Source organism: Nyctibius grandis, chromosome 15, assembly GCF_013368605.1.
Source record: "Nyctibius grandis isolate bNycGra1 chromosome 15, bNycGra1.pri, whole genome shotgun sequence".
Taxonomy (NCBI): domain Eukaryota; kingdom Metazoa; phylum Chordata; class Aves; order Nyctibiiformes; family Nyctibiidae; genus Nyctibius; species Nyctibius grandis.
The window spans coordinates 6712162-6734646 of record NC_090672.1 but is presented as its reverse complement, the minus strand read 5'-3'; the positions used below and the strand labels follow the sequence as shown (position 1 = coordinate 6734646).

At 51.5% G+C, this 22485-nt stretch overlaps 1 protein-coding gene across 1 annotated transcript; it reads left to right on the top strand.

Moving 5' to 3' along the window:
* The first annotated feature begins 659 nt into the window (after positions 1 to 659).
* Positions 660 to 20593, top strand: CDR2L (cerebellar degeneration related protein 2 like). Its single transcript, XM_068413264.1, has 5 exons — positions 660 to 1073; positions 13594 to 13706; positions 14969 to 15117; positions 16098 to 16262; positions 17833 to 20593. The coding sequence occupies exons 1-5, from the start codon at positions 995 to 997 to the stop codon at positions 18716 to 18718; spliced, it is 1392 nt and encodes a 463-aa protein (XP_068269365.1). The 5' UTR covers positions 660 to 994; the 3' UTR covers positions 18719 to 20593.
* The last annotated feature ends 1892 nt before the right edge of the window (positions 20594 to 22485 follow it).

Sequence of the window (22485 nt, the reverse complement as noted above, 5' to 3'; positions counted from 1 at the left end):
ACATTTCCTCCTCACAACTCCACCAATCCTCATTTCCCTCAATCTTAAGCTCCTTCCACTCATCAGAAAGACACAAGAGTTTGTCCTCAAAAATAAGCGAGAAGCCTGCATCAGAAGCACTGATTTCTCACCAGGGAGAAAACAGGGAGACCACAGAGGCAGGGGAAGAGCTAGGGACGAAGCAACGCTACGGTGATGCTATAGGGCTGTTTTTATGGGGTTTCCCCCTTCCCAGCCCACACTGGGGAGCTTAGAAACACCCCCACCTTGAAAAGCACCCCATCCAAACCCACCAAGGCACTGACATCCCCACTGAAGGGTCCCCAAGACTTGCCCAAAGTCACCGAGAAGCCCATAGCAAAGCCAGGACACCCTCCAGCATCCCAACCAGCGCTGGAGCCAGCCCTGCTCCTGCCTGACCTCCCCGGGGGTGCAGGGACCCAGCCGGAGGCATCATAGCAGAGGGGACTGCGGGGCAGCTCCCTGCAGCCCGGGTCACCTCCACCTTGCCAACCCCAAACCCCGGCAGGGCTGGGCGGAGAGAAGAAGGAAGAAGAGGAGGAGGAGAAGAAGGAGGAGAAGGAGGAGGAGGCCGGCTCGCCTCGCCTCCCCCTTCCCTCTCGCCGGGTTTCCTTGCAGCATTTCCATGCTAGAGGTCCCCACCGAGCTGCGGAGCGAGGATCTGCCTGCGCCGAGCCCTCTTCCTTTGTGCATCCCCCAGCCCCGGGCAAGCCGTGCCCCCCCCGCCCCGGCCGCCACGTCCCCGCTTCATCATCCTCCCCCGCTCCCCGGAGCCTTCCCCGTCCCTGGAGGCAGGAGGAAGCCGCCCCCCCGGGCAGGCAGAGCCGAGACACCGGCTGCCACGTCGTGCTACCCCCCGGCTCCTTCCCGGCCCGGGCACCGAGGCCGCATCCCCGCATCCATCCCCGCTCCGCGTTCGCCGCGGGGTCCCCTGTGGCGGATGCTGCGCGTCTCCCCGGGCCGCTGGTGCTAAATGCTGAGCGCCGACAGGATGGAGGAGTTTCAGAGCGAGGAAGAGGAGCCCTGGTACGACCAGCAAGACCTGGAGCAGGGTAAGGATGGGGGGGCACCCCGCAAGCTGCCGGGGATGGCTGGCCAGGGGGATGCGGGGGCAGAAGAAGGAGGAAATCTCGGGTACAGGAGGGTGGGATACCTTCTCCCAAGCCAGCGCCTCGTCCTGCGGCGGCACCGCCGTGGAAATCTCAGCTCTGCTGCTCCAAGCCACTGTCCTAGCTGTGGAAAGTTGAAACCCGATGGATGGAGACAGGGAGCCCAGATCTGTCCTGAGCACCAGGAGGGTAAAAAATTGAGTGTGTTACATCCACGAGGATGCTGGTTCCCCAGAAAAGTTGCTGCAGGCAGCATCAAACATGGGTAGTTATGAGATTTGCTTTCATCTCAGAGCAGTTGCAGGTAGAGTTAGCGGGTGCACTAGTTAGAAATTAATATATCAGAAATAATGTGTTGCTATGCTGAGGATGCTGACAGTGTTTCCCAAAAGCTCTTGCTTGTCCAAGCCTAAACCCAAATGGATCTTCAGCTTCTAAGTCACCTAATTTCTTCTGGAGAGTTTTCCAATCAGCCATAAAAGCAGGAGAAATTAGGAAGGAGGAAAAACAAAGTCAAGGCCAAGTTTCAAACAGCAAAAATAGCCTTGTTAGAGGACAAACATTCACTTGTGTAGTTTGTTTTGAAGTAACTATGCCTACGTTTGCCCTAGTTTATGTAATGTGTATCCTATGGCCGGACAGTTGGTGGCTGTGGGTATTTGGGTCTTCTTTTGGGGGTTTTGCTTTTTTTTTTTTTTTTGGCTCATCTAAATATTTTGAGTCAACACACACTAAGTAAATAACTGGAAGAAGTCCCATTTCAGGCCAGTGTCCCAGGAATGAACTGAGCTGATTTTTCAATGCATAGGGAAAAATCACTCCTACCTAAACCCAGCATCCCTATAGGTAAACTACAGTTATATATTTGCTTTAGCCAGCTGACTGTCAGCAGGGCCGGGCGGTCCAGCTGCAGTGCCTCTGCCCACCTTCGCTCCAGGACATTATGTCATGATTTAAAGTTTACACAACTTCAGCTGCGGGGCAGAGGCCCAGCAAAGAATGATAACCAGCCCCTCCAGGGATTGTTGCAGCTGCTTTATGAACCCAATTTCTCACTTAACAGGAAGTATCAATAGTGGGATACTGGGCCCTGTTCTTTGAAACACAACGCTCAAATTAAGCCAGGGCAGAGCAGGGAGATGGAGCTATCAGCTGAATAAACAGTGCAGCCTTTGAACGCTCAGAAATTCACATTTCTGGGTGACGTCTTCCCGTGGCTCACAAGGGAGCTGGGCACTGGTCCAGGGGCAGGATGCAGGCTGAGGAACAGCAGAACTACGGATGAATATAGGGAGCATTGAACAACACGGGACCAATTGAGGTTTTTTTAGCCTAACGCTGTCCCTGGTGTCAGGTTCATGAGTCAGCACTGGCACCGTACAACTGGCTTACAAAAATAAAAACCACCTTTCCGCTGCAGGCCAGGTTCCTGGTGTAAATGCAGAATAACTGCCTTCAGATGATGGATTGAGGCTGGGGATAGACTCCACCTTTGGGCACATACAGGAGTGGAGAAAACACAGACCCAAAACAAAGCCCAGCTGTGGGGTTTGTAGCCTCCTGTATGAATGGGGGCTGCGCAGGCACGCACAACTCAGGAGGAGAGATGGGGAAGGCTTTAACTGAAGTCAGCCAACTGGAAAAGTCCTACAGGGTAATTACAACAGTAATTAAATTGCATGGTGCACAAAGCATTATGAAGGACAGTGCTAGACTTTGTCCACATACCCTGCGCCTTTGCATTACAGCCGTGGCAGCATCCAGAGGTCTTTGGTGACGGCACAGCTGTGAAGCTGTTGGTTTGGAAATGGGGGGTGGAAGTACGGTGGAAGACGTCCAGCGTAGCACGATTACAAGGCAGTCGCGGGCCAGCATTACTAAGAGGATCAGCCTGCCAACAGCCCAGGGTCGCGCAGAAACCCACGCCTGGCAGCAGCACCAGGAAGGCAGAGGACAAAAGCATGGGCTTAAAGGGAGCAAGGGGTGGGAGAAACGAGAAGCAACCTAAGCTAGGAGAGCTGAGAAGGTTCTTCTGTGAACCAGTTGGTTGCTGGGCCTTTATCATCATTTCACAGCATCATCAAATATTTATTACATTTACATCCAAAACTGTTTGCTAAGCAACGGATGGCTTAACTGGGAGCTGTGTGATGATTATGTTAATTAACCATTTTAGCACCACAGAGGAAATCATGCCTCCAGCTCCACTCCAAGCACCTGTTACTTTCCTCCTCATCCTCCACAGAGCTTTGACTTGCTGAAATAACTCATTTTCTCCAGAAAATAAACCCAATTGCTCTTTTTTTTCCACTGAAGTGCCCACAGTGACTGACTGCATCCCCCACATGCCTTGGAGGCAGGAAGATCTGGTCCCCAGCTCAAGGCCCTTCCGGCCTCATTCAACTGAAGCTGGTGCCTTTCAGATTCCTTTACTGGTCCCTAGCACGCTGTAAGCCTGCGTGGTTCAAGGCATTACACCAAGATGCCTTAGCACATAGAAGCAGAGACTCAAATCCCAACCAGGAGACTTAATGACAGGGAAACAGTCCGAGGTGTTTCTTTTTTATGGTGTTCCCTCTAGGAAGGTTTTCTGATTTGAAGGAAGTGGTAAAAATGGAGCTCCGATTACTTGGTAGCGTAGCTTTGCTTATCGACAGGCTTTCTAAGCCTGAATAGATATCAAACCTGCTTTGGTTCGGCCACAGCCTTACTTTCCATGGGCTGGGGAAGTGTTAAAACCAGAACACAGTGATGGTGAACCTTTTTCCAGCCATTGAGAACTGATGATGTGGCTCCAGTTGCGTCATCCTCTGTGCATAGGATGTATGTGCAGCCAGACCCCGAGAGAATGAATGAGCTAAAATTAGAGTCTGAGCTGGGGATAAGTGGGGACACCTTTTCTGTTCATCAGAAGCATTTGTGTGCAGAACAGCCGCGTGCCAACTCAATTGCATCTGGATCCAAACAGAGCAGAGACCAGACCCCAGCAGCTATCTCTGTCAGCCGCTTCCAGCCTCCATCTCCCCTGCAGCAATCTCCTAAGACGAGTCCTCCTCGTAGTCACCCTCTGCATTCCCTGATCTTCCCAGCCTCCCTGTTCCCCTGCCAGCAGTCAGGTCTAAGCCAAAGAGCAGAGTGCAGCCCAAGAGGAGGGCTCTCAAAGCCACCCTTGCAGTCCCCGGAGCCTGAATACAGCCTAAGTGCTGGGGTGATTCCTCCCATGTAAATAAAAAAGCCTCGCACTGCTCCGAGTTAGCCAGCAGGACCAGAGATAGTACAAGAACAAGCACATCATCTCATTCCACTGCGAGACTGATAGTCCTCTCCTCCTGGGCAGCCACAGAAACTTTTGGGCCAAACCATCTGCAATGCAGGCTTAGGACTTTATGGCTGTAACCTCTAAAGGTCTCCAGGTTTAAGTATCTTATTTTAATTCCTCCTCTTCCTGCCAAGCATCTGATTGCTTGCATGCTAAGAAGGAAAATGACACAAGGTGCTGAGCTTGCACCATTCCCAACTCATCCGTATAAAGACACGGGGTCACCAGTGCTCCAGTGATAGTTGCCTGACGTCGGGATGAACCCAGGGGATCAGTGGTAGCACCCACTAGTGCCCACACCTGCCTGTTTCCTGCATCACCCAGCCCACGGGGGGTGGTCCATAGAGCTGCGATTCACTATCGGCTTGCCCAAAGGGTTCACTGCACTGGGGAGCAGGAGGTACCCCAAATTCTGTCCCTCGTGATGCAGTTACTCCAGCAGTCCAGCTCAGGGGACAAGCCATGCAGCTTGTCTGTCCTCCAGGAGTGCAGCAGTTAACTCGTTGTCCTTCCTCCCCAGTCGCAAGCCAGAAGGATGGAGTTTTTCCTGCAGTAGCTGAGACACTTACTTATTTAGCAGTGCAGTACAGTAGGTAGCTTATGAAAGTGGAAAGTTTTCAGTGACTAATTGCTGAGCTGCTTGGGAATGACAAGAGGGACTAGAGGAGTCCCAGGAGACAAGGAAATAAGATGACAGTTAGATTAGTCTGAGGAAGGGATGAGAACCTCCAGAACTGGGGGAAAAAAAAAATATATATATATATAGATATATTTTCCTAGAATAAAAATTCCCCTGTTATGTGAAGGTAGCGAGAAAATGGGGCATAAGAGAGGCCCCACACAGCAACTTCCAGGATCTCCCTCCTGATCTCACAGAAATTCCTTCCTACATCTGCTGAACCCCAGGCACATATTTCCAGCTGTGGGAGGGAGCAGAGTTAGAGGAACTGCTGGAAAGGAAAGAAGGAGAGGCAAAGGGGCAAAAGGAAAAAAGAAATCAGAGCTTTCCATATCTCCCATCCTGAGACAATCAGGTAACAGTGGCATTTCTCCTTGGCAAGGCCATGTGTGAAGGGTTTATAGTCCGAGTCTGGAAGGACATTCCCCCCACGGCAGCCGTGGGCACAAGAGACTGGGAGCCAAGGCAGCGGCCACTAACGCCCTGCACGTGGAGGCTGTCCCTCAGCCCTGCATTTTCCCGTGCTCTGTCTTTCCTCCAGTACCAGGCAGCGCTGGCTGGTGACAGGGCGGATGCACTAACTCAGTGTGACAGTCAGGAACCACTCTGAGCTGTGACAGCGCCAGGGTCCCATCCTGCTCCTGCTCAAAGCAGTGCCAGTGCTCAGGCTAACACACAGCTTGCTCGCTCCTGCACAGAGTCCATCTCCTCTGCTAAAAGGCCCTTCCCAGAGCAGCACGGTGGTATATTCCCACCTCATCTAACTAATACGTCTACGTGCTCACACCAGATGCATCATTACAGCTTCCAAAGCTTCTACTTAACGCGCTCAAAAACACATATGTGGGCCAAGAATTTAGGAAAATATCTCCAACGCAAAATACCCTGGAGGAATGAGACCAGACGTTACACAACTGCTGGTCTTTGCACAGCTGGGAATTTTAAAGTGATTTTACATTAGGGTTTGTTCTTTTTTTTCCCCATACACACTTAACAAACAGTTGGAAACCTTCTCTCCAAAAGGTGACAGTTCTTTTAATGGTTTAAACAGCCTGTTCCTCTGCAGCCTTCTGGGAACTCACTCTAGTTCATCCTGCGTGCAGTGCAGCTGCCCTGGCACAGCTCAGTTAACTTGTCTCCTCCCTGAAGATTTCAGTCCTTCGAGTGGGTAGTGTCCAAGTCCATGCTGATCCCTTCCAATTCTGCAGCTGCAGCAATGGCAGTTGGAACTAGGACATTATCATGCCATCTTCCAAGATTTTTTGGCCCGCAAGCAAGCATTGAGGACATGGGAGGTCACAGCTGAGCACTGGTCTCTGCAGGAGGAGGCAAAGCAAGGAGCAGCGCAGCACATCATCCCCCCGAGCATCAGGCCTTGTGGCAGAGCTGCTTCGGGGACACAGGTTTTGGTGTTGAGCTCCTGAAGGACGCATTGCCCTGCATCCTGCTCAGGGCTAGTGATGGGCATAAACAACACCATCCGGAGAGCACATCAAGAATGTCCTCAGCCCCTTCCCTAGCAAACTCAGACTGGAAGGCTACAGCACTGCGCTCCTCCTGCCTAGCTCCACAAAAGGCACCGATCACTCACCCGAGGTCAGGACCTCTTCCCAGATGGGTAGCATCCCCAGCCAGTACCAATGGCCATGCACAAGGCAGCTGGGCTGCGTGTGAGCTTAGCACCCGGAGGAAGAGGTCTTTGGAGCATTTCCCAGCAGTGGATGGGAAGGGAGCAGTAGCGGGGCAGCAGCGTGCAAGATGACACACTCTAAAGCCAAGCAGAGGGGCTGCTAGAGAAGAGGTGGGCAGGTTTTTGGTGTTGCTGCAGAGGGTCAGTCTGTTTTCTGCATTTAGCTGTAACACCTGTCTGTGGAAGAAGGATCTTCTCTGTACCTACGTGCCTCTGGCACATGAGAAGTAGCAGACAGGAGTAACCATCAGCCGCAGTGCTGGCAGTGGCCTTGGGGGCTGCTGCAGCTGCAAGTGGCAGTTGTGCTGAAACTTGGTCACCCCCTGAGACACCAAACCACCCAGGATCAGTGGTCCCACCTGCCTCCCCCCAGCAAGAGTGGCCGAGTTGGCTGGCAACAGCTCAGAGCAGGAGAATACGTTGTGTGAGCACGAGCAGGGCTGGAGAGCTGACATGGCCGTGGCAGCCCATCGCTGTGGGCACTGAGCTCTGCTGTGTGAGCACACCGACCTGTCCTTCGCAGGTTACCTTTGCTTGGGGCTCTGCACATGCACAGTATTGTGGTGCAGCAGCAGCAGCAGACATCACAAAGTCTCCCTGTAGCTAATCCTCCTTGTGCATCCAGGGTCAATTACAACCTCCTGCCCCCAAAACCCACTGGGGAGATGAGAGTCCCCCACGGCATCAATCCATGTGTCTGTGTCTTTAGCTTTAAAGGGGTAAAAGCCTCTATTCATGGTTCCCTGCATCCCAACATAATTAATTAGTTGGAGCTTTGCTGCCCAGAGGAGAGGTGCATGCAGGAAAGCACTGGCTGCCTTTCTCCCTCCTCTTTCCTCGCTTCTTCTCCCCGACAACTCCACTTGTATGTATTTATTTAGGACACTTTCTGATCCAGGTGCACTATTAGAGCCTCCAAGCCACCAATCACCGAGCTCTTTGAAACCATTTTATCCTACAAGGCAAACACAGGCACCGAGGTGGTTTAGATAAGAGAACAGCAGGGAAAGATGCAGATGGGGCCCCAAGCACGGTCTAATAACATACTCCGTGTTATCATGCTCTAACAACTTGGCAAAATGCACATTGATTGCCATGGGCACGGGGATGGGACTGCTGTGTATGTTTGTATAGACACATACAGCTTACACGCAGAGGTAACCATCCTAGGTCTCAAATGTTAACGTATAAGCAAGGCTTTGGGGCACAGAATAAGAGGGCAGAAAGAAAAGGCAAGTATCAATTAAATCAAAAAAGCCTGATGAGCATCTCAGAAGAGTAAAAAAAAAAAAAAAAAGCAGCTGATAGAAAGGAAATACCGAATAGGACTGAAGAATACAGAAGGCAAGGAAGGGAGCAGCAGGGGCTGAGAAGGCTGGAGGGCTTCCCTGCCACACAGCACAGTACAGACAGTGCACCCCTGAGCCCCTTGTCAGGGTTTTCCACTCCTCCGTGGCGCCACTTTTGCTCAGGGTACTAGAAGCAGCACAGAGGGAGCCGCTTTCATTGCGCTGTGCTTGCCTCGACCCTCTGCAAACCGCATCTCTCTGCCACTACCTCTACCAGGGAAGCTTGCAAAGCCAAAGGCAGCCCAGGGGTACACAACAGATTACATGAGAGAGAGAAAAGGGAAAGAAAAGGAAGAAAAAAAGCAAGCAGGAAATCCAGCCAATCTCATTAGGCTAACAGAAATGCCCGCGTACCCAACATCAGCTCAGCCCAGCTACAGCCACGGTTTGAAACGGGGAGGGGAAAAGGGAAGATGCGGCGGTGCTGCCAGGGGCTTCACGCACACCCTCTGCCTGCTCTCACCCAGCCCTGCCAGAGGCACCTTCCCCCTTGCTGCACTGGGCTGCTCTGCAAAGCAAACCCTGCCTTTGCAGTACACCTGAATACACCGAAAGGGCAGGTCCCCACGAAAACCACACGGAACGTCAAGTGCAAAGCTGATTTGGGTAGGAACGTCCAAGTTACACCAGTGTAAAAGGGATGGGGAATCCACCCCTCCGCAGCAACACCAGTGGCTCTCTGAAAGCTCTGCTTGGCCAAAGGAAATACTATAATCTGTGGAATGGGCACGTTAAAAAGGCTTTTCCACATCCAGCCATGCTTGCAGGTTGTTTGCAAGATGCTGTCAGATGGCTCTTGCTTCCCTGCACCCCAGCACGTTCCATTGCAAAGGCTTATGAGGGCTGAGTACACAGATTGCCTCCATCACCTGTCATGGAGCAGCAGTAAGCGATATACAAAAGCTGATCTTTATTGTAATATACCCAGACAGCACAATCCCTTGCAACTAAGAAGGAAAATAAACGAGTAGCAAGTACACCCTACCCTGGGGTAAACCACCATAGCGTCATTTATTCAGATTTTGAAAGGAATAATTGCACCTACCCTTGACGCTAAGTACCCGTGTGTAATGGAGCAGACAGCAAATGCAATTAAAATAAACGTCAACAGCATTAAACATCAGTTCTTAACTCTCAACCTACCCCATCCATCAGCTAACAAGCACCTGAACTTCCTCCAGAGCCCTCCACACCGGAGCTCTGCTAGCTGCTCCTCAGGAGGTGAATTCACCATCTGCAGCAGGAGAGGAGCAGCCCTTTTTGAAGACCCAGCCCGAACCCTTTAGGAAGGGACATGTAGCTCCTTAGTAGACGCTTAGCTGAAAAGAACCTGCAAAAACATGCTCCATAAAACCCTGCTTTTTAGCTCTGTGAGCCAAAGGACTTTAACACCCCCCTACAAGCCTGCCTGTCTCACGGGATGGGGAGAGGGTTGGGTTATTTAAAGGTGAGGAGCAAAGCGCAGCATCCCTCACCTGCCCTCGGAGCAGCGGGAATGTTCTCTCGCAGCCTAAACACATGAATCCATCGATGCAAGAGAGATGATGGAGGAAAGCCCAAAGCAGCTGCTCTAGATGGTGGCTTCCTCCAGAAAGCTGTGTTTACGTGGACCATCTGAATAACTACTGGGTCACCATCGTGCCGAGAGCAGCTGAAACCTCCCCTGCCCAGCACCAGGCTTATCCTCCCTCGAAGCCACAACCAAGAGATGCTGGGGGGAAAAAACCCTTCAGGGACTGGGCTGCAGTGAAGACTGCTCTGCCCAAACAGATGCAGGCCAGCACTGGAAACGTAGAAACGGCTCCAAACCCTCTTTGTGCCCGATTGTGAGCTGCTGCGGAGGCTGGGGCAGCCGGGAAGCGCTCAGCTCTGCAGCAGCCCCGTGCAGCGCACATCTGCCTGTGCCAGCATCACCATGGGATGCTGCAGCGGGGGAACACCCTGCGGTTTATTCCTCAGCCTCTTCCAGTCAAAGACAACCTGCTGCAGCTTTCAGATGAGGATTTTTTTTTCAAGTTTGCCAGTAGAATTATTGCTGGGCTGATGATGATCTCTCTAGCTTCAGAACAGCGACCTCCTGGATGCACTGCCCGGCCGTGCTCCCCTGTACCGAGCGCTGCTTGGATTCAGCTCCTGCTCCCTTCCCACCATATGGTCTCTCTGCTCTTCCCCTCCCTCCTTGCTCAGGCGCCTTTCCCGTGGAAGCTTGCAGGGAAACGCAGCCTCCGTCCCTCCCTCCGCTTTGCTCTGGAGGCACAGCTCTTTGTTTGGGGACGAGGGGGGTCTCCTTGGCTGGTGTTAATTAGAAGGGTCACGTCAGCGCTTGCGGTACTGAGAGCAAGAGGACACCAAGTTGTTGTCCCCGGCACATCAGGACAGTCTGCGTCCACGGTCCCCTCCCAAATCGGGTTTGGGCAGCACCGGGCCCCCGAGTTTTTAAGCTGAATGTTGGCCTTTCACCGCGGTGCCTTCCGTGCAGGCAGGCGGCAGAGGGGTCAGGTGCATCGAAAAGACACGCAGCACAGCCGCTCCCCACCACTTTATTTCTCCTTCTGCATGGAGAGGGGAGGGGGAAGGGAGGCATCAGCATATCTGCTAAATTAGGGCAAGTCATACAGCACTGGCTGGCTGATCTGACAGTGGAGAGGCAAAGAGGAATACAAAAAAATTGTGGGAAACCACAGCACTATGCAAAGAGAATCCCCAAATTCCTAAATAGTTCTTTCCCCCCACCCCAAACAACTTACTGAAATTCCACATTCAGCCTCAGGTTTCCGAGGTCTCCAAGGAGAGGAGCTGCGTGCTCCCCCAGCCTGTGCAGAGCCACAATTAGTGCAAAGATCAAGAGGGATCTGGCCTAAAGATGACATTAAAGCACTTCCATGCAGCATCCCCTCCCTCGCCATGGTCCCACAGCCCGGGGACACCAACAGGTGGGGAAGAGGACTCAGGCGCGAGGGGGGCGGATGGGATGGGATTGGATTACAGAGGATGCTTTGGCTGGCAGGCAGAGAGTGAGGGTGTGTGTGACAATGGCTGAGGCAGTTAAAAGATACTAACAGAACCAGCTCCCCCATGTCCTTCAAGCCTGGAGTCTCCCAGGCCCTTACACTCAAAATGGAAATGAAGAATCAATTTCCTCCCCGGAGCTCAGCCCCCTTCTTTCCTCTTTCCCACTCGTCCCCAAACGCTGCCCACTTCCCCCATTAAATTATTGCTGACAGAGCCCTTTAAATTACAATGCAGGATCTTGCACTGCCTAATCCACTTAACTCAACCCCAGCTGATTAAATTGGATGCCATATGGTGGGAGAGCACTGGTGTAATCCGCAGGGACAGCGACGCGCTTGACTCATTACCTGGAGCGCAGCACGGAGCCCTCTCGCTACCCGCCTCTGTGCCAGGGCCCCGCTTGCTGCGGAGGGATGCGATTGGCAAGGAGCTGGTCTCCAGCAACGACACTGGCTCTGGCAAGGTGCTGGTGCCATTAAACATAGCCCCAAGCAGCTTAAGGCACAAATCGTCCTCCATCTCTGCTGGCATCTGGCTGTTCCCCCGTCCCCAGCTGGTGTAGGAAACACTCGGTCTCCCATGGGCACTGTGGAAACTGGGAAAATTTAGTGCTTGGGAAAAAAAAGAGTAGGTGGAGGAGGTGTGTTCACGGGGAAACGTGCAATATCTTGATTGCACTGATAGCTGGGATTGCAGCCTCGGACCAGGTCACTGTGCAATGACGAGGATTATAATTTAAAAGGTCACAGCCTAGAATAACACCCTGCAAGGCAGGCCACAGCTGGAGAGCACATTCCCATGGTAAAGGGGAGATTCGAGGACACACTGAGCAGCTGTTGGCTGGAGCACATCTGGGGAGCCAGCCCTCTGGCACCACTGGAGCCGCATGGAAAGAAACACAGACTTCGCCCAAACTAATAACATAGTTTCCACCAGGAAAGCCCCATCCCAAGCCCTGACAGCACTCCTCCCAGCAAGCACCATGTCCGAGAGGTCGGTGTTAGTCCCATTTTGTGAAGGGCCATTTGAAGTGTGAGCAAGCCGTGATTTTCCCAGGCTCAGAATACATCCTAGGTGTCCTGGTTCCTCTTCTTCTTGTCTTAGTGACCAAGTATCCCTCTTTCCCAATCAACTGCATGGCCAAACTAACTGCTGGAAGAAATTAGAGCTGCTCTCAGCCCTGGCAGAGTCTTTGCAAAACACATCATTAGGTGCAGACTAGAGAGGAGCACTACAACAGGCTGAGAAAAAGGCAGGGCAGGAGACCCAGGTCCCCTCACACACTGCAGGACTGCCCATCCTTAATTATCTAAGACTACATGATAACCATACCGGGAAGAGAAAGAGCAATAACACACATCAGGAGCTGGTTCCTTACCTTTTGAAGGCTTAAGGTCAGGTTTTCAGTCTGCTACTGCAAGAGCTAGAAACTCCCCTCTAAAAGCACTGGGAAAAACAGGAACCCCCCTGATCCCAGGAGGTCAGGCTTTAAGAAGACAACCAATTTCTGTGAAAGCAAAGGGATGTTATGAGAGCCAGCTGTGCCATCCCCAGCCCCCAAACAGCATCACCTGAGGTGCTCAAGCTGTGGCCAATACAGGACTCACAGGGTCCTGGGGCTTTTTCTTTACCCGGGAGGCAGCAAACCCAGTATTTTAAGCCAACCTCACTATCAACATCTATTTTTCCCTGCACTTCTCCTAAAGTCCAACTATTTCAGTAGCTTCCTAAGGGTATTTAGAGGTGGCAGAGAATGAACACAAAGTGGTTTGTCCTCGCCCTGGAGCTGCCCCAAGGAAAGAGCCGCAGACCCGGGCAACATGGCGCTGGCCAGGCAGCAGATGCGGGAGGTGCTTCCAGCCCCCTCGGGCCACACGGGGTTTTATTGCTCGTGTCAGTCTATTAGTGGGTGATGGATGGAGGCTGATGGCGAAGGCACGGCACTCCCTTCGTTAGAGATAATAATATAATTTACAGCGCATCCCCAGGGCCCCGCAGGGCTTTACCAACCCTCACTCTCATTCTGATGGATGCTGAGCCCCTCTCACCCCTACGGGTCTCTGTGACAGGGATTGGAGGTGCTGAGCACCTGCCACAGCCAAGCCCCACGGGCCTGATCCTGGCGTGTAGCGCAGTGCAGGAGGGTTACGCAGCAAGCCAGGCACCGAATCCTCCTTGCATGGAGGAGCTGCAGTTGTTCTGAGCTAGGCCTCCCCTTGCTCCTGCAGCCCAGCAAGACAAAAGAGGCCAGATCCTGCATGCCCCATCAGCACACATCCACGCCAAAACCTGCCAATAAAACCAGCACCGTGAAAACATGCCACTGTGTTTGGTGTGGTGGCACTTGGGGACCCCACCACCTCCTCCCGCAGAGCCACGGGAACTGCAGCAGCTTTGTCCCATCTGCCTTTCAGACTTGCATTTGGCCGCAGAGCTGGGGAAGACGCTGCTGGAGCGCAACAAAGAGCTGGAGGACTCCCTGCAGCAGATGTACACCACCAACGAGGAGCAAGTGCAGGAAATCGAGGTAGGGACGCAGTCGGGCCAGGGCTGGGGACAGGAGCTGCTCCGTCACCAGCATCACCTAAGGGCAGTGGTGGGGAAGGGGCACTTCCACCAACACCAACAGCTCAGACACTAGGAGAAAGGAAGGGATGTGCCACGGGGATGGGGGGTTAAAGCCCATCCCAGCCCTAGAGAGGATCCCCTTTCCCCACTAACTGGGATTTTCCCCCCTTCTCGCATCCCCTGCCCAGATGTGCACGCCAGATTTCAGCACCAGGTTGCATCTGGGGCACGTTTGGCCTTTCCCTGCCCATCTGCCAGCCTCCACACTCACTTCTCTCTGCTCGGCTGCAGCTTTCCCTTGATTACAGTTATACATAATCACGTTTGTTCCCAGCTGGCCCCTCGGCACCCCTGCAACACAGCTCCCTTTGTTAGAGGCATAAAATAGCTCTTTCTCCAAGAGCTGCAATCTAAACCACTGTTTCAAGCATCCTTTGGGGTCGGGGTAGTATTTCTAAGAGCCCACCAAACTAAGCTCAGAGGTTAAACCTGCTATGCCAGGAGGGTTTTCATCCACTGGAAAACTTCTAGGGATCTGTGAACTAAAAAAGACTGGAAACGCCCTGATGTAAAAAGATGCTGGGCAGAGGAGGGCTGTGAGTTAACAAGAGCAGCACGTGATGGGTGCAGCCGTCCCACCCCAGCAGCCCATCAGGAGCACGTCCACCGTAGGATTTGGGATCTGGTCCCAGCTGAGGGTGAGTAGTTGGGTAGGTGCCCCTCTCCCAGTCTTTGCAGGATAAAATCTCACACTGACAGACTCACAGAAAGGAGTCTGCAAACACACAGGAACCGCAGGCCTCCTCACATTTCACGGACTCAGAGTTTCAGCCCAAATTCCCAAGGAAACGCAGCTTCTGCAATCGATCCGTCAGACGATTCAAGGCCAGTTTCAGTCAACTTTGGTGAAGGGTCACAGTCCCAGTGATATCAACTTTCTTTGGGTACTGGGAATAAAAAAGCAGCTGAATAGAGAGAGATTGAGGTTAGTGTTAGTGCCCTTCACAGAGGGCAGGGGAAGTTCAATCTTGTTTTAGACACAAAAGTATTTACAGTGGGCAGAGTTGTGAATATTTCACCCGTGCAAGAGGGTTCAACCAGGCAGAGGATAAATCATCCACAAAACACGTTATCAGGGGAAGCAAAGGCTGTAGGAATTTCTGCCTGTGAAACAAACTGGATTTTGGATGTGGAGTGTTTCCATTTCGCTTTTCCTTGCAGTACCTGACCAAGCAACTAGAGATGCTGCGGCAGATGAACGAACAGCATGCGAAAGTCTATGAGCAGCTGGACCTGACAGCACGGGACCTGGAGCTAGCTAACCAGAAGCTCGTGCTGGAAAGCAAGACATCCCAACAGAAAATACAGTGGTACAGCCTCCCCTCCTCCCACCGCAGCGATGCTGTACCCAGAGGACCTTCATTTCGCCTTTCCCCTGCCCCAAAGTGCGGCGGGGCTTTGCTCTTTAAGCCCTTCTTTTATCAGTCAGGTTTTGCAGCCATTTACATCAAGCTCACTGCACCAATGCTGGTTAGCAGAGGTCAGCCACAGCACAGACACCCCTGGGATGAGGGCTGCGTAAAGGAGTGTCCGTAGCTGCCAGGAGAGAGGCACAGCAGCCTCTCCTCCTCCTCCTCGGGTGTGTTTCCTTGAAGTAGAGGCACATAATCACACCAGGGAGGTCCCCAGCACGCAGCCCAGCAGGCACACCAGGCACAGATCCAGCATTTAGCAAAACCCTGGCTGGTCCATGCTGAAACACCAGTTTGTCGATAACTTTTTCTGACCTAAAACGCCCACGATCAAGGTCATCCCTGGAAACAACAGACTGAGCCATGTCCTTGCAACGTGGCATCTTTTGCAAACGGCTGTGCAGAGAGGGAGTTTCAGAGCAGAGAGTTCTACAAACTGTGTTTGCAGCCAGGACAAAACTAAATCTCTGCCCAGTCTTTCTGTGTTTATCTCTACAAAGAGAAACAAGAGGAGGAGTAAATCTCTCGCCTACTTGCTTGAGCCTTTTAGTGCAGAGACATTCCAGGACAGCACTTACGTCCCAGAGGTGACTGTTTTAGCCAACTGATTTGAGGACAGAGGGTCTCAAATCAGCATGATGCCTTGGCACTGCCTCAATCCCCCACCCTTTTCTACCAACACCCCCCATTCCAGAGTGACCATGCAGAGAAAGACCAACCTCTGCCATGAAAAGCAAGTGCTGTCACGCTCCCAGGGCCCACGCTAGAAACTGGAAGCACCTTCCATAGGCTGGCTCCCTCTATAGGGAAAAAACCCCTCACCTTTCAAAGACCTGTAGTGCCTGACTCCTCATCCATGCTCCCTCCTCTCTCCACAGCTTGACGGAAACGATCGAGGGGCTGCAGAACCAAGTGGAGGAGCTGCAGAAGCAGGTGGAGGAAATGCGGAGCTTGGAGCAGCTCCGAATTCGGCGGGAGAAGAGGGAGCGGCGCCGAACCATCCACACCTTCCCCTGCCTTAAGGAGCTGTGCTCCAGCCCCAGGTACTGAGCCTCACCTTTAGCAACCCCTCCAACCATCTCCCCCACCTCCTCTGCCCGTGAACAGGGGACAGGCATTGCCTGGAGGGGCTGTGAGTGTCCTGGCACATCGGCAGGGAGCTGTGCAGGAATCTCACCAGACAGGACGCATCACTTAAGCTCTAGATAGCTCAAACCAGCCTCTCCCAGTACAGCCCACCCAGTGACCCATCATGTGAAGAGGACCCTTACCTCGAGCTGCCTAAGCAGCTTCCCTTCCCCAACCAGCACAGACCATTTTCCCTTTGCAGCTGCCTCCCAGCACAGTTCCAGCATCTCTGGCACACTGAAACCAGCCAAGTGGTGCATTTTGTCCTGTATGACTCCAGTACCCCCCAGCCACGCACCAAGATACGCCACGTGCTGCCAAGTGCTGGACAAACACCTTCAGCTCTATCGCACACTTGATCCTCCTTAAAACCCAGCCACTGGGTTAATTCACTGACCTCATGAGGGCATTTCTTGCTCAGCTTTGTCCGTAACAGAAGCTTCTTTAAATAGATAAGCAATCGATAAACTTTGTTACTGAAAGCATCCCCTGCCAGAGGACATGAACAAAAGACACTTTTACTGCAGCAGCAACAGGGATGTTATGAGGGCATAACCTAACCCCCAGCAAAATCCACTTAATGTCTCTGTGGTTCTTTTCCCCCCCAGTGCCCCAGTCCCACTCTGCCCCCAGTGCCTCGGGACCTCAGTTCAGCTTGCGGCTCTGCAGTTGGCTCTGAAGGTCAGGCTGCCCTTCGGTAACTTGGAAATCTGTTCAATACCCCCCATCACCAGTCACGCCTCCCAGGGGAAGCCATGGCGCTTGCTTTTTTCCAATCTGTTCTAACCAGACAGGATGCCATGGGCACTGCATTGAGGATGAGGAAAATCTGATTTTTCAACAGCAACATGAGGGAAGGGGGAAGTGCGTGTTATCACGTCCCAGGTAGTGAGCAATGAAGAAGAGGTGACTGTCAGAAGCCTCTTTCTGTCCCCCTTGCTGTATATATCTTCTGCCCCTCTCTCTGGAGCACCTCCCAGACACAGGACAGCAGAGCCGGTGCTTCTGGTTTTTGGCTGGGTGGGCTTTGGGGCTGTTGGCTGGTGCAGCGAGTAGCTGATGAACTCCGTGATACAGGGATTATCTGACTAACTCCAGCAGGAAAAACTCAAAGCCTTCTACTTCCAGCTCTCGAACTGGTAGCACTTGAACATTCATCCTTGCTTCATGGCAATGCTGGTGGCTTGTCCATTAACTAGAGGAGATTTCTACCTTTTAGGGTTTCATTTCCCTCCTGTCTTTCATCACTGCTATCAAACAAGACTGCAGGTTCTCCGAGACAGAGCCTGGTCTCTGTCCAAAAGAGCCACAGCCACATCTTGTGCTCTCCTGGCACACAGGAAGAGGCATATCTCACTCCATGAGCTCAGGTTACCTCCCTTCTGGGCATCAGTGGAATTACTTACATGACGGTAAGGCACAATTTGAGTGTCTCATGGACTGACACTTGGTCAGACTCTCTCAAGGGTCCCTCTTCTCTTTCAGGTATGAGGACGCATTCCAGATCCACAGCTCTTCCACAGAGTTCAACCAGAAGCCACTGGAGAGGGAGAATGAGCGTCTCCAAGCCATGGTGAACTCCCTGAGGTCCCAAGTCAACCAGGAGAAGCAGCGGAAGGAGCGAGTTGAGCGAGAGTACACCTCCGTTATTCAGGAGTACTCGGACCTCGAGCAGCGGGTGTGCGAGATGGAGAACTGCAAACTACGCATCAAGGAGCTGGAAGCAGAGCTCCTAGAGCTCCAACAGATGAAACAAGTCAAGAAGTATCTGCTCAGCAGAGAAGACAACTTGTCTGAGGCCCTCCTTGAGCCGCTGAATAATGCCCCAGAAGCAGACTACATCGACCTCTCTGAGGAGGAGGGAGGGAAAAGTCACGGGCCGTCAATGACGCCTTCCCCAAACCACCCTGTCCGGAAAAGCTGCAGTGACACAGCCCTCAATGCCATCGTGACCAAGGATGCTGTGAGCCGGCACGAGGGCAATTACACGCTGCACGCTAACAACGTGCGCAAACGGGGCATGTCCATCCTGAGGGAAGTGGACGAGCAGTATCACGCCTTGCTGGAGAAGTACGAAGAGCTCCTGAGCAAATGCCGGCAGCACAAGGACAGCGTGCGCCACACGGGGGTCCAAACGTCCCGGCCCATCTCTCGTGACAGCTCCTTCAGAGACTTCCGAGGAGAAGGCCATGAGTTGGAAGAGAGGAAAACCATGGAGAAGACCATCAGCAAACACGTGGAGGCCGTGGACAAGCGGTTGGAGCAGAGCCAGCCCGAGTACAAGGCTCTTTTCAAGGAGATCTTCTCCCGCATCCAGAAAACAAAAGCAGACATCAACGCCACAAAGGTGAAAAACAAGAGCAGCAAATGAGTCCTGCCTCTCTGCAAACTCCCACGTGCAATCGCGACAGCCAAGTCTTCTCTTCAACCCCAGGAATCGCCACGTGGCCCCACTGCTTTGAAGGTTCAAGAGGTCTACGAGCAAGAAAACGTCACGGAGACTCAACTCACTTTTTTAAGCTTGAGCTCCGGACAACTCGTTGGGACGATTGTACATTGTAGTTAGAGGATTTCAGAAACTGTACCACAGATCTCTGCATGAGTTGCTGCCGCTGCCAGACATCACAACAGCAACATAAACCACACCACGAAAAAAGAAAACCGATCACCTCCTCCACCCTTTTCAGCTTGTCTTACAGCCCGATTATCTGCAAGCAAAAGCCTGGATGTCCTCCAGCATCCTGCCACAGCTGGAGCTCAGTGTTTCAAAGTAAAACAAAAAGCCGTCAGAACTTCAGGGGCGGCTCGAGCACACCAGCCCAACCCTCCGCTTTGGTTTTATGGCTAAGAACCTACGCTTGCACCCAAGAGACTTCCGTCTACGCCTCCCCCTTCCCCAAAGGGCAGTACGTTCTTGCTATTTAAGCCATTCTCTTATCAGTCAGGTTTTTCAGCTATTTACAATGCAAGTTCATTGCAACTGGAAAAACTTGAAGAGAAACATAAACTGGTTGTTCTGTCTTCATCAGCGTCCCTTAGTATTTCACTCCCTACTCTCCAGACTTTGTAGGCATATGGGATTTCCTCACTTTAAATCTGCCCCAGTATTTCAGCCCAGGTGAAGCACTGTGCCTGGTAGGAACTCGAAGACCAGGGCTTTCCCATAAGCTAGACAAGAAGTGCTATTACAGTATCAGAGATGTGCTTTCATCTCAAGGTCTGGGTACCAGCCCTGTGTGCTGTGCTCTTCAAGAGGTTGTCATTGCCCCATTGTAGCAAACTCCTCAAATACAGCTTCCATGGGCTTGCAAAACTGACTGCCAGTGACTCACATGCAAGCGGAAGGATAAAGCATCTTACGGGGTCAGGAGCTCTGGCCCTGGCAGTAGCACTGATCACACATTGCCCCACACTTTTGCCCTGAACAACCCCCCCAGTCTAGAGGACAGATTTCAGTTTTCTGCTGAAAATAATCTTTCTTGGCTGAGATACTGTCTCCAAAGGTTGTCACCTCTCACGTTCCACTTCACTTTCCAGCACTGGAACCTCCTCCCTTTTGCTTCCACAGACATGCAAACACACAGCCGAAAGGCCACTGCAGTCTCAGGAATCACCAGTTTCCATTTCTCATGAACTAGACGTTGACCTTGTACGGCCAGACACGTGTTTGAGGCAGAGAAGCAGCATTTCATTACAGCTTAGGCAACACCCTGAGCATTGAGCCACAAGAAACGAGCAGCTCGGTGTAAGCTACCTATTCTGTACCTGCCTGGAGACAAACTTCAGGCCAGATTTGGGTTCTATTTTCACCAGCTTACATCCCAAAATCTTGGGGAAATGGTTGGAATTTTTACAACATTGAGATAAATAAATGAGAATGTGGCTTTGGAGGAGGAAGACTGTTAAAATGTAATTGTCCTCCGAGTCTAGGGCCTTGATGCTATGAGGAGCTACCTTTCTTTCACTCACCATGGAATTAATGCAAAAACACCCCCCTAAATACCCTCTTTTGTTAAGCTGAGTACCACGGAGGTAAGTTGGCAGGAGTGCGATGCCCAAACCATACCCGCTCCAGAGGTCTCCTCCGCAAACCACCCACCACCAAACGCTCTGCTCTTCCATGCTCTGCATTTTCAGGTGCCCTATGGCCCCCAACTCGAAAAACATTAGGAGCCATATGCACGACTGTGGCTACCAGCTCTGTAACAGTATGGAGAACCTTCATGCCTTATTTATTTATAATGGAAAGCAGTTGTCTAATAAAATAAAAATAAATAAAAATGAACAACAGCAACAAAAGCGGCGTTGTGGTTTTTCTCACCACCCTGTTAGTTCAACATCTGTAGCAGGGGACAGCTGAAGCAATGTTGGTTTAAGTCAGCCAGTGTTTACTCTTGCAGTCATCTGGCTGCTGCAGAAGTGTGGGAAGAGATCACCTTCGCTTTCCGTTTTAAACAATCCTGTGTGAATCAGCACCACAGTTAAGTGTACAGCAAATTAAATATATTTTCAAATGCTTTATTCTCTTCTCAAACAAAAAGAAACACCAGCATTCTCAAAGCCGAGACCTCCTTTACAGCTCTTTTCAGTTTTAAGAACAGCAGAAGAGTTATTTCTTTGATTTTCACGTACGATTTGGGTCAAGAAAATGCTTCAGGCTCCTTTGCAGAAAGCAGAGAGAATACGCCGAACTACACTGCTGCATTATTTATATAACGTATATTTCATGCACTTGGACACTAACAGTTGCCACGCGATAAAAATCCCTTCTTTGGGGCACTCTGAAGTCTCTGTAAAACCACACAATTTCTAAGCTTGCAATTCAAATGCTATTTTTGTTTTGGCCTTTCTTGAAAAACCACACATCCAAAAACGATGGATGTAAGTAACAAGATATTAGTGTTTGGCTTAACAAAGGAACAGCTGTCGTGTATCAGCAGTTTGTTCAGCAAAGTGCTGAGGGCATTTTTTTTTCTGCATCCAAAAATATTAGTGGCCATACATACATGTCCTGATGACTGCATGAGTCAGAGTCACTTGATTCTTTCGTAAGTGAGGCTTTCAGCGATCAAAGGAGGAAAAAATTAGCATCTGCTGGCCTTTTATCCCACCTTCTATGAAAACTTTTCAAATCGCTTTGAAAACACCAAGGAAAAACTACACAACTCCATTACGAGGTAAGAAGAGAGCATTAAAGCAGCGCACGGCTCACCACAGAAACTGGTCTAATAGCAGCAGCTGTTTCTTGGCACATCCCCATGATTCAGGAGAGGAAGAAAAATAGTGCATGCAATTAAAATGGATGAGAAAAAGTACGATATAATAGGAAATAATGATTAATTTTGGAATTTGGCAAAACCAATGAGCCTATTCGTGTCGCACCATTAAGGTCAAAAAGGGCACAGCTTGTCAAGAATTCAGTTTTATGCTGAATTTGACAGATGACATTTAGACAAGTGCATTTCCATCAGATCTACTCTGGCTTCTTACTTTACCACCAGTTTGAATAACCCTTCAGAAAAGCACCCATCATCCCAAATAGGGATGGAACCCTTGAAGCATAAATTCAAGGGTTTTACAGAGCTTGAACTCTCACAGGGAAGATTTCCTGATTCAACAGTGTTCCCTCTCTTATAGGACCTGAGACGTTCTGGAAGGTCCCTCAAAGTCCCAATTTGCTCCTACATGAATGGCTTGTGCCCTCACTCACACAAGGAGTGACCGGCTCCTTGGACACGTCGGCTTTTGCATCACATTTCAGGGGTGGCTCCTTACAGCTCCTGCTCACCAGTGACCACCATCACCAAACGGGGTGAGCTTGCTCTCTACAGCAGCAGCAGTACTGAGGCAGTTCATTTCTCCATCTTCAATGTCAAAAGCTTGGCTCTCCTTGGGTCACACCAAGCTAAGACCTTGCCATCCCAAGCCCTGCCTGCCAGGGAGAGCTGTTTCCACCCATCCAAGCGGAGATCATTCTGCTTTTTACCAAGGCTCTTTGGACATCTGCATCCACCGATGCAGTGTGGGAATGAAGCAAAACCAAAGAAGGGTCCTTTTAGAGGGGTCTGGCTTCAACTGCGTGACCTTCAAGCTCCTTTCCCCCCCTCTATGCACTGTACAATGACACCGACCTTGGCG